General features: G+C 41.6%; 1 protein-coding gene across 4 annotated transcripts in view; it reads left to right on the top strand.

Moving 5' to 3' along the window:
- SPATA16 (spermatogenesis associated 16) overlaps window positions 1-12,671 on the top strand; it is an 85,401-nt gene that overhangs the window by 58,438 nt on the left and 14,292 nt on the right. For 3 of the 4 annotated variants that reach the window (XM_090147725.1, XM_031614568.2, XM_090147726.1), the window contains 4 exons: window positions 2,441-2,588; window positions 5,492-5,638; window positions 5,848-5,960; window positions 12,036-12,200. In XM_090147725.1, coding sequence (XP_090003851.1) covers window positions 2,441-2,588; window positions 5,492-5,638; window positions 5,848-5,960; window positions 12,036-12,200 — 573 coding nt within the window. Of the gene's footprint in view, window positions 1-2,440; window positions 2,589-5,491; window positions 5,639-5,847; window positions 5,961-12,035; window positions 12,201-12,477; window positions 12,620-12,671 lie in introns of those variants that run through there. The other variant, XM_090147727.1, reaches the window with a different exon arrangement.

The following is a 12,671-nucleotide window of genomic DNA, read 5'->3' as shown; positions in this document are numbered from 1 at the left end:
AAAAAGAAACTTTCCCTATCGTCAGTTTATTCTGCAGTATCTTCTGAAAAGAATTCTTGTATCTTCACTGAAGCAATAGAGTTTTTCTACTGCTGAGCTAAACTACCATATTCAACATACTCATGTCCATCGTAGTCCTTCCAGTTCTGTAAATTATTAAAGGAGCTCCTTCATATGGTTCAAGCTCATCTCAATGTCTTCTCTTTTCTAATTCTGCTGGAGCTGAAGTCTGGAGTGCAATACTATGCAATGAGATAAAGCTGCAGATTTCACTTGCAAAAATGCAAAAAACAAAACAAAACAACAACAAAAAACCTAAAAAACAACCCTTTATATTTCTTTATTAGTTTCCCTACTGTCCACATCTTTGTGGAAGAGCCTGGCACTTCTTCCCACACAAGGTCAGAATAGCAACATTCTCCCTGACATATCTGAGAGGTCATCGCAGAGATGACCTTTTCCTTCAGATAAAAAGACTCCAAATCACATGCAAATAGGAAAAAACAACCGCCCTATCCTCTCTCCAAGTACTCTGTTGGAAGTCCTTTGGCGCCCTTGCAATTATCTCCACAATTTGTCTGCACCTTGGGTAATTGCACAACGTACAGCCTGACAGCCACTGCTCTGTAAGGCATCTCCATTTCCTGGGACAATCTGCGAGATATTCATCCACAGATATGGACTTCAGTGCATAAAGGCTTAAGCAGCAAAGTCCTCAGGGATTTCATCATATAAAGTTTTCTGCTCCAAAGTTTTTACGGTCACAAGTTTTATGTCCTTAAAGTCTTTAGCCCATAAAAATCCAAGAGGATAATAAACCAAGTAGCATCTATGTCCAGCGTCTTATGTCCAGGGTATTATGCTCCTGGGTAATAATAATACCTTCGGTTGCAGTATTGACCAGAAACTACAGATCTCTCTTTTTTTTTTCCCTTTGGCTGACATTTTGCCGTTACTGCCCTCTGAGCCAGTCACTATTTGCATGCTGTTCAGAACAGCCTTGGGTATATGGCAATGGAAAGATATTATAGGTGTGACCTTGAACTATCCTGAAGGGTAATAAAGCCAAAACTGAACTTTGCAGGCAAATACCTGTAAAGCCATTCCCTGATCCTGCAGAATATGGAGCCTGCCTGGTCCAACTGCTCCCATTTTCATCTCACTGCCTCACTCTATATAGGTGAAATATACGGATGCATCCAAAAGCACGCTCACACACTCACATTAATCCAGATTAGAAAACAGCTGCCAAGCTACAGAAAATCAGCAGAATACCAAACAAAACAAAAGAACAAAAGGGAGGATTTGTCAATAAAACACCAAATTAATCCCATACCAATACACTCTGTGATCTGGGAGATCCAAACACATTTATGTATATATATATGTATACATACACACACATCTTTTATCATAGACTCATGTAAGTTGGAAAAGACATTCAAGTTCATCAAGTCCAACCACCAATCTGACCTTACGTGTCCCATCAATAAACCATGGCCCTCAGTGCCACATCCACATCTCCTTTCATGCTTTTCTATTCATCTCTATTAAACTTATGTTATTATAATCTCTATTAACCACGTTCACACTTTTGCTAAGATAGATTAATGAAGTACTACAGCTCTTGCCTTCTGGAAAGGACTGCCCACATCAGCTTTTGTTAGAAACAGAAGCAGCCCAAAGCAGAGCTCGATGTGGTCTCACAGAAACCCCATCCCAGAAGGAATCCCAGTTAAACCTCACTTGCCCTGGCCAATAGAAGTGCTGAGTTGCCAGGCTGGTAGCTCCTCCAGCACCAGTTCATTGGGGGTCCACTGAGTGTGAAATCCACCTCTCTGCATAAGGTCAGCATAATGCATCATTCCAGTCATTTTTAAAGGATGGTAAGGTTCATATGCTTCGTGCTGCCCTCTGCACAGGAGTGAATTTTACTCTTGATGCAAATGGTGTTTGAATGCAATATTTTAAGACTAATATTCCATATAGACACAGTGTTTGATTCATGCCAACCCAAGGGGTAATATGAATGCTTAGTATTGTTTAACCAGCTCCCAAGGACTGAATAAAACCCTCAGATGAAAGATGTGACCTTCAAAGAGCAGAGAACCACTTTTTTTTTCATCTAAAAGATAATTTATCTAATACTTTTCTTCTCATTGAAGACATAGGCGCGCTGCACTGAGAACTGTTTACAAATGTTCTTTCTCCATTAAATTGATTTTCTGAGTACAGATAGGCAGTGTTTTCTGGAACTAATTTAAATTCCCTTCTAATTAATATTCAAGACCAAAATATGTTATCTTTGCATGACTGTGCAATTATTAAAGGAAAAATATCATCTGTGGAAGTAATTATTTTTCCTTCCTTCCTTTTTTTTTTTTTTTTTTTAACTAGCCGTTAACCAACATAAAATGTGTCATTTCTTTCCCCTTTTTAGGCTATGATTGAAGAAGCCATCACCAGAGAAGAATCTTTTTCAGTTATGTACACACCATTTGTGACAAAAGTCAAGGCTGACAACAGAGACAAGATGACAGACGCGTTCACTAAAAAGCACCCTGGCTACACACAGCACATCTTTACAGGTACCAGCAGATTTCACATGCTGTTAAGCACTGTATACTGTTTGTCTGCGTGTGGCTGACTTAAAAAGGGGTTTTGGAGTTTGGAGCTTGAGCCTTTGAATTTCCTACACTTCAGTGGGGAAAATTAACTTCTGAGATTTGCTGTATGATTGTACACGATTTAGGTAATCAAATCAGTACTTAGCTAAAGCATAGACTTTACACTGCAAATCCCCACAAAGACTATTTTTATCCGTGAAGCCTCATGTTCAGTTGTTGAATTTCATTATTACAAGAGCTCTTTTGTTCAGCAGCACTTTTGCATTGTCTTGTTGCAACAGCAAGTCCCAGGTTCACTCCCGTCTCGGTGGCTTGCCATCAGTAATTGGCCCAACAGCAGGCCTTTCACTTTCCAAAAACTTTCTTCCTTCTGTGAGTACCAGTGGAAGGATGACCACCTTTGAGAGCACCTCAGCTGTGGGAACAGGAATAGATAGCCAGGTTTTCTTTGGGTTGTTGAAGACATATCCAGAGTAATCTAGGGCTTTCTGTGGCCTGTTGTATAATAGCATCTCCTAGCATAAGCAGCATAAGTTCTGGCGACCACAGTCTTCTTCCAAGAGGAATGGGCATGATATTTCTCCAAAAAAGAGGCAGGGGGATGGAATGGCATTTCCTGCTGACATTAACGTAACTCAGAACATGGCCACCTCTGGTAACGCTTGGCTGTGAGTTGGTCGTTTATCTAACTCAATTAGCTTCTATCTAACTCAACATCTTGCAACTCTCAGGAGAAAGGAACATCTGCCTGAACTCAGAGGGAATTGGGAAGTTGAGCGTTTGCCACAAAACTGCGCAGACATTAAACCAAGTAAACTTGGTTTGTACATTTTGTTTGCCTTTGGGAAACCAGTACAAAACTAGATGGTGTTTTGCAAGTGCCCCTGCATTAGCTTTCTGGCAGTAGTTTTGGGATTGCTTAAAAAGGGAAAATGGGATTTATCATAAAGGTCGTAAAGTCCCTGTCTACCATTTACTTGCTGATGTTACTTTCTTGAGAGGTTCCAGGGACAAAAGTATTGGCATTAAAGAGAACATAAAATAAAACTCCCTGAATATGATTTCAGAAAAAAGATAAAATCATATTTCATGTCACCCCCTCATTTTATAGGGAGAGTGAGACTTTCAAAAGTACATACACAACAAAGGCGTGCAAGCGTTGCACTGAAGTTCAGTTGTGTTCATAAATCACTGGATGCTTCTGAAAGCATCACCCGGCTTTTCCCCACTCCTGCGGAAAGGAGGAAGGAAAAAAACAACAGGATGAAAGACTTTGGTCCTACAGTACTTCAATCAATTACAAAACAGATTGAATAGAGCTAGTTCTGCCCTCAAGGGTGTTTGTTTAGAAATTCTATTGCTTAAAAAATTGTTCCAATCTTACACAAGTTTCCCTGAGTGCAGGTTCTGGGATCACTAGTTTCTAGGAATTAAATGGGGTGGCCAAGATCAAAATAACATATTCTGCATCTTGGCTTCTAAGCACTGGGGAATAAATTACGATATGGGGTTCTGAGAGTGCAATGTGTGAGAGGTGCTGAGCAAGAGCCCTGAAGGCTGCTGTACAGCTCCCACCCTGGCTCTCATGCAGGTGAGAGTCTCCCAGCCTCCCTTTCTCTGTCCTGGAAACCGTCTGAGACAGAACAGACTTGGCTCCCCTTCCTGGCCTCAACTCACAGCAACGTCCACTCAAGTCAACTAAGGAAAAGGGGTTTCTTATCTTATCTATTCAGACCTGGACCAAAACCATGCCACCCGCTAGAAAAATCTCTCGAGGAAGAAGTTGCACTCATTGTCAGCATTGTGCCACCCTGCATGACCATTCCTCATGGAGGTGAAATGAAAAACATGAGCCAAGTCCCCCTTCAGCAGTGGGTTTGAAATACCAAACACCTCATGAAGACGTTATCTTAAATAACCTTCCCATTCCACAGCAATCATTCATCCAACTTCAGTCTAAGTTCTGCTATGATGCAAGGACTGGATTGATTTTAAATTTTTCCTTATTGCCAAGGAAGAGAAGCAGACATGCATTTAAATCCAAGCATACAATGCAGTTTGTTTCAAAATTGAGGATCCATCAGAAGCTGGGTAGCTGCAAGGGAAATATCAGGTCCACTCGCTTTGATTTATGTGCGGGTAAGGCCGGGGAGCTCCAAATGGGGTTCTCCATTTGTCACTGTGACCGCACAGCCTGGCATCTTAAAAGCAGAGCTCACTGAAAACAGAGCACTCCTTTGTAGAAAGTGACACTGACATTCAATCTAGGTTTATTTTTTGCAAGGGAAGGAGAGGAAGGAAAGAGCTGGTATAGTTCCCCAAGAAAAGGTGGTTTATGCTCTCGCTCAGAGCATCTGTCCTCGCTCAGGTCAGGGCAGCAGACACACACTGGGTTCTGGCAGGGCCCTCACAAACTCCTGCCAACCACAGCACGAGTCGTCACACGCCACTATGGCGGTGGTGATGGTAAAAGCACAAAGCTGTAGGAAATGAAGCTTCATAAATTCAGCAAACAACTTCAGCTTGTTTTGCAGTTAAAAAATAAGGATGTTACATTTAATGGAATGTTGAGTTATTAATGCTTTGGATGATCAGCATTGAAAAACGCATAAACAGAAAGAGCAAGTTTTGTCTAATGCGTCAGCAAAATGCAAGCTGTTGATGGAAAAGGTTGCAAAGTCTAGAATTTCAGAACTCCCTTGCAGCTGGAGGGGATTTTTGGGGTAATCTTCATTTTGGCAAGCTTTCTGGATTACATTTAATTCCTTCTTACACTCCCTACTTCTTCTTTTAACAAAAAAATTACCTTCCATTGCAGCTGAAAAGAAATGTGACTGGAAATTATCTTCATTTTCATATTCCAGATCCTCGTGGACTTCATATTTTGCCACAGACGACCGACTGGTCTTCCTCCCCTCCCCAGCAGTACTTACTCACTCTGGGTTTCAGAAACAAACAAATTGGAAAAATCTTGGAAAAGCTGCCAAGTAGAAAGCTGCCAATCTTTTCAGGTACGCCAACTTGCTTAATAGCTGTCATAGCTCAGGAGTGACCTCCTCAATCCTTTCCTGAGCAATGAGAGCAGGGCTCTGGTCCCAATTCTCTGTGCCTGCATCCCTGCCTCCATCAGCCTCTCCCCCATTCCAGTTTACCCACAGATCCTCTATCCAAAACATACACGAATAAACACAGCACGCACGTCTGTGATTTCATTCCCTAGGCTGCAAAATACCTTTCAGTCCTATTCCAGAGGAAGAATTGAGAAGACAGTGGGAGACCATTGGGAAACAGATCATGCCAGTCATGGATTTTATGAGAAGCACCAAATTAACTGTGGGTACAACCTTCCCTTACTGCTTTACTTTATGTGTGTGTCAGTGCACAGGAACAACGCATGCTTTTTGGTGGGCAGTCTGTTCCATGCATCCTCCACTGGCCAGCAATGCTCAGCAAATTGCAGTAGAAATAGAGTTCAGCTGGGGCCTAGATACTTTTTAAAAGTAGCCCTAATTGTTTAAGTGCATCCAGTTTAAAATTACTTTGCATTTGATTTTCTCAAATCTTTATGTCCAATTATATAATATTCCTACTCCACATAACCACCAAAATTACTGTGTGTTTAATACCCATAGTACTCTACACACATCACAAGGCTCTCCATTAAGAGTTAATAATCACTACTTGAAGTATTTCTAGTGATTTAGATCTTGATCCCTACGTAATAAAGTATGTGAAATAACCTTCAAATCTGTTACAAACATATTGAAGGTATAGTAGTTAATTCTAGCCCATACTTTCTGCAATAATGTACACAGCTTTTTAGCACCATGGCTTTTGATTAGCACAAAAGGTCAAAAATCAAATTTGCATGTAGACTAGACTGTTTTAATTCAATTCCGAAATTATTCTCCTGAAAATAAGTGGAAGAAGCTTCTCCTCCACAGATTGTAAATGCTAATGTTAACGTTTTTTCCCTAGCAATAACCGTTTTTCAGTTTTCTGTGTGTTGCAGGAATCAGAGCCATTTCCTCATCAAGGGTGTCTCAGCAAATCACAGGATTTATATTCTTAGGTTTTGATACCAGATAGGAGGTTGACAAAAAAAAAAAAAAAAAAAAAAGACCTGCTACTTAGCAACCCCTAGCAAGGAAGAAACATTAGTCGGGTATTTGGGGAATCTGTGTCTCATTTAATCTCAGAGAGCTGCTGCTGAAACAATGTTAGACTTGAACAGACTTAGCGGGAGGTGAAGGTGCTGCTTCCCTGTTCCATCCCAAAGCCACGGGCTGCTTCTTCTGGCTGACCAAGGCCCTGGGGACCGGCGTTCAGGCTGACAGGAGAGGCACCTTTGCAGAAGTGAAATAGCTGTTATTGCTGCGTGCATTGCGCTTCCAACAGCCACAAATCCAGAAGTACAAACAGGTGGAGGGTTGGATCCCGGCACAGAATAAAACCCCGGACCTTCTCAGAACCCCAGTACAACTCCAGGGTCTGGTTGGTTGGTTTTTGACCTTTTTTGATTCTTTTGTCATGATGCTGAGCTTTCAGAGGCAAGGTTCTAGTGTCGCAGCTATTCTTTTTCTACTTATCAGAAAGGGAACAATTTTAAACTGGGAATATCTTTTGGATTCCCTCTGATCATCCCATTCTATAAGAGAATTTGCACCAATGAGTCTATGAGCAGTCACCAGGGCACCAGTATGGGAGCTTTGATGGAGAGGAGAAAAAACCCAAGATTGAAGGACTTATTGCTGGGTTAGCACAGACAGCTGCCAATGCCACATCCATTATTGGTAGAAGAACATTCACTACCCCTTCAGTTCTTATACCAATGAATAATCCAGGCAAGACAGAACCTCTGACCCAAAGAGCAACTGACAGAGCAAATCAAACCTGATAACACGGATAGGCACAGAGCCAGAGCTGATCTGCTGCTGGTGATTAAAATCTCAGTGGGCCTGGCAGAGATTTGGCCACCTTTGTTTCCTTGACAGTATTCCAAAATCCTCTTCAAGCTGGCATTACGATTCCACCAGCCAGCCGTTACATCCAAACAGAACTAAGGACTTCTGTGAGACAAACTTTGGATACCAGCATTAGCTTTACAACTTGCTTTAAGACAATAAAGGAAGATATTTATTTTTAATAGCACACAGGAACAAGGAAGAAAAGATTCCTTTCAACCTTCATTTGCAAATGCAAACGTGCACTCCATGCTTGTCCTAAAACAATTTTTTCCACCAAAGCATCTCAGTGCTGAAGAAGAGCTTATTAAGCAATGGCAACACACTCAATACCAGTTCTGCCAGCTCCCTTTTGCAGCTCCACAGCTTACAGTTAATTATACGATTTGTACACGCACGACTGTTGGTGAGACATGAAGCTAATGATTAAAAAAGCGGAGCGTTTCTCATTTGCCCTCTCATCTTCATAAAGAACAGCCGGTCCCATTCAGCTCGAAGGGATATTTGTGTGCTGCAAAGCAAGAGGCAGAAGGGAGGGTGCAGCAGCCTGGTCCCATGTGCTGTCATTGCTGCTGGTGGCAAACTCCACAGCCCTCAATGCGTGCATTGACCCAGAGGTTATTTTATTCCCCTTAAACAGCTGTGTCAGTCAGACTTCCACCCACTCACATCACGACCCAGATTACCAGTGCTGACAAGCAGTTGCTCTATCAAGTGGTTTTACTGGGCTCATTCTTTCTGCTTTGTACGCAGCCTTTCTCCCACGTCAATGGTACATAACACTGTTTTATAGGAGAAATAGAAGGGCCAGCGGGGCTTGTTAGACTGCTCACATCATATGGGTGAGCAAAACCTGCCGTAAGATTCACAGCACGATGGGCACACGTACAGATCTCATTGTTTTCTTGTCTATTTTTTTTTTTTTTAATAGAGAGGTAAAGCATTCACTCAAGTTTCAGCACATTTTCTGGAGCATACCAAGGGCATTAGAGAAATAAAATGACAGATTTTTCTGCCTATTACAGCAACACACTCGTAACCATTTGCAAAACATAATTTCATTCTGATTTTGAGCTGAAAAATAGCAGTGTGGACCACAACGATCAGGAACTACCAAGGGGCACCGCAGACCTTTGCAAAGTTGATGCACTTAGGGCCGATGGATCCCCAGCTGACCAGTTACTTCACTTTGTTTCAGCACTCCTGGCACTCAGCAATTCAGCTTTATAAGCGGAATTTATAAGCAGAAGGGATGACTCCTATCTTGTGCACAGAGAAAAACAAAAAGCAGGGCTCCATCCCTGGATTCTCAGTACCTGAAGGAACACATCACTAAAGGAGCCAACTCTTTTCCACTGAAGTGTCTATTAATGCTTGCTCTTTGCTTAACCTTCACTGCACCTACCCGAGCTGGTTTCATCTCCATCTGATTGCTTGGCCACTTTATTATGTTTTTTACTGCAGCTTATAGCCCCTTGAATCCTGCTATCCTTCATATAATTCTCATCATGTGGTTCAGTTCCCTGTGGGTTTTTTTCTCCTGCCAGCAGCAGTTATTTACTTTCTCTTTCTGCATTTTTCATTGTCACTGAAACACCACCTTTAAGTTCAACCTCCTCAAATCCTTTTTTTTTTTTTTTTAAACTCTACTGTGAGTTATTTATTTATTTCCTACCTACTATAAACTTAAATAGCACTGCTATGTCCATGTTGGCACAGATGCCCAATTTGTGTCCCATAGCGACGTGACATGCTTTAATATTTTCCTGAAGAATCAAGCAGAGAAAAAATTGCTTTCTATGCTTTCCTGCTTTTACTTTCTGAGTCATTTGAGAAGCCCCCCCAACAGACACAGCATGGTGAGAGAGGATTCTTACCTGCTTTTGCAGCTGACGACTCAATAGAGTCATCATTTCTTGGTGCATGCACAAAAAGGTTTTGGGTGGTTTTCAAGAATAGCAGAAAAAACCTTTTGCTGCACTTACAGTGCTGGGTGACTATTTCTCATTGATAAGAGCTCTTGTTAATTGATTGCTTCTCCTTATTTCAGTGCTCACAGCTGTATCTGGTTACACAGCCATGTGGCCATCACACACCTATGAATAGCTGGAGATGAGGCTCCTCTGCCCCTTTTAGAACCATAGAATCATTACGGTTGGCAAAGACCTCTAAGCTCATCTAGTCCAACTATCCACCTACCACCAAAATTGCCCACTGACCACGTCACTAAGTATTGCATCCACCCTTTGCTTAAACACCTCCATGGATGGTGACTTCCTGGGCAGCCCATTCCAATGCATCACCACTCTTTCAGAGAAGTTTTTCCTAATATCCAACCAGAACCTCCCCTGGCACAACTGGAAGGAACTTTTGTTTCTTGCTCTAGTGCCATACTAACTAGATTGTGTCAGACTTACAATTTTGCATATCAGAGATCACAGAAATTTTCTTCCTTGCTGATGTCTTCATCAATCCTAGACCAGGCCCCCAGAAAGGGACATTTCAAGTAAAATAAATATTTGTCAGCGGATTGTCCTGGTCTGCCCTCTTAGAGGTGGACCAATAGAAGTTCATAAGGAGGTAGGACTGGTAAGCTCTGCTGGCTCCCCAAGGCAAATCACATACCTTTTTCTTGAGTAAAATCCATCTTAGGTGGGCTTTCTACCCTTGCTGAAACATACTGAAGATCTTCAACCTGAATTATAAAGAGGCTTAATTGCCACCCCAGTCTTACTTGTACCTATTTATATACAATGGTCCTTCTGTTATCATCGTTTTTTATCTCCCTCCTTTCACTTTTCCATTGTTTACACTCTTTAGACTTTATCCCTCCATTATATTTACTGAGAAGAATAATAAGCTCTTAGCACTTTTATTAATAGACCAATCACCTCCGCTCAGTGATACTTGGGTCCAAATTAACCTCTCCAAACACAGCTGACTGGAGCTAACTGCAATTCTCAGAGAACTGCTGACCAGAGTTCCTCTTCCTTGTGCAGTGCCTGATGCTGATGGAAATACCCATTCACTGGCTCAGCTCTTCCTTTTTCAGTTGATTTCATTATCTGGAATTCCCACATTATAGCTGGATTCCTGATATTGCTCTCTAATATGTGGTCTTTTATTTATCTTTCTCTACAATCATCCTATAAATTACATTAAAAGGAGTATAACTATACCAGGGCTATTCATATTTTTTTTCTAGGGTTGAAAGGAAACTAAGCTTTTTTTTCTTACAGATTGTTACAAGATGTTCAGAGAACAAGAAGAGCATCTCTACTAAATTCTTAGATTTTATGTAAAAATTATACAATTGTAGAATCATTAATGCTGGAAAAGACCACTAAGATCATCTAGATCAACCATAGTGTTATTAGGACAGTTTGATAACGATTTCTATGACCACCTGATGCATCCCTTGGGCAAACTTCTGCAAAACCAAAATCAAGATCAAAAGACCAAGATTCTTTGTCAAGAAAAGTTAATTTAAAACCCAAATAAATTTCTTTCAAAACTTCACTCTGCCCAATATACAACGGGACCAAGAGACAGCTATCTGGGAACCAAAGCGTGAGGGAATGGCAGCATCAGCACACCGCCATATGGAACTGCCAGAACAAAGGTCTGCTAAAAATACTGGAAGTGGTTCTGAAAATCTATGCCAATGCTTGTAATTTCAAGCTCTTAAATACATTCACAAGCCTGATTAGATGAATGGAAATTTTGCTCAGAATGGCTGAGTATACAGATATGCAATGGCTACATTTTGTCAAGAATCTAGGCCAAATTGCTTTTGAAAATCTCAGTAGGGTGTTCATTTGCATTTTTGGCAACAGAACGCTTTTGAAAATATGGTAGTAAGGCTGCCATCCATCAAACATTTCAGCAAACGCTGAGATTTTTTGCAAGCGCTTGGCTGAGCTTCTCTATCCACATACTTTTAATTTACCACGTGCCTGAAGGATCAGAGACCACCTCCGCAGGTGTTAGCTCCACAAGGTTGTATGTTCAAAAACTGTGGACTTCCCTAGCCTGCAAACAAACCATAGGCTCAGATGTGGCATGGTTTCCTCAACCTCTTCACTAAAATTTTAAAAGCAATCCATAGCAGTCAGATAATATTTAAGAGAGGGGATTATGGAAAAGCCATTTCCAAATGAGAAAATAGCATTCATGTTTGTTATCAGCTCTCTCCCCTTCACATATATTATGACTACATATTTATTTTTCTAGTACTACTAGAGAGATTATGAAAAGAAAGTATTTTTCTCCTCTGTAAGATTGTCAGAAGCATTATCTTAAAGGTGCTGGGTGCCATATTGCTTATAGTATTACCAGTGCAAATATATATACATATGATGATAAGCCACAAGGCATCAGACTGATAGGATGAGTGTGCTTTCCACGGCTCCCACCTAACCCTCTTGCTTTCCTGAGAGAACAGGACGATGTCTGTGCGTGTTCATACGCGATAGAGAAGTTGCATTACGCCAGCATCCTTGGCCAGCTGCAGCAAGTCACGGAGCAGTCCCAGGTGATTAATCAAGCGATGGCTGAGCTAGCATCCATCCCTTATCTGCAGGACATCAGTCAGCAGGATGCTGAACTGGTGAGCATTCATTTCTAATCCTTGTTTTGGCTTTTGCAGAGAGGGGAGGGCTGGGGCAAAGCGTAGTGCTGCAGTTTTCTCAGGGGGTCATTTTTCTGAACGTGTGGACCTGACATAGCTTTAAAATCCTGCTGCAATGCCTTGTCAGAGGTGCTAATCATCTGCAAGGATGACTTTTACAGAACCAGCATGACTCATCTGTAGGCATATTTTTAAAACCTCTTCTTTTCTCCCAAACCTGCCCAATCAGCCTGGGAAAATGATTGCAATTATTCAGGTTGTGCTACACTGAGACACCTAACATCAGGAGCCATCCGCAGCAACACAGGCCAGATCTGCTTAAACCAGAGGAGAGGAGACAAGACACTCCTAATCCCAGCTCTGTCCCACGTGTAAATAAATGCAGCCCAGTTTTGGAGATCCGACTATCGTCTGCTAAAAACCCTTGGGCTTCCCAAAGGCGGCCCACGG

This window comes from Phasianus colchicus, chromosome 10 (genome assembly GCF_987193195.1).
Source record: "Phasianus colchicus chromosome 10, bPhaCol1.hap1.1, whole genome shotgun sequence".
Lineage (NCBI taxonomy): Eukaryota > Metazoa > Chordata > Aves > Galliformes > Phasianidae > Phasianus > Phasianus colchicus.
Note: the sequence above shows the minus strand (reverse complement) of the source record. Positions and strands in the feature narration are given on the sequence as shown.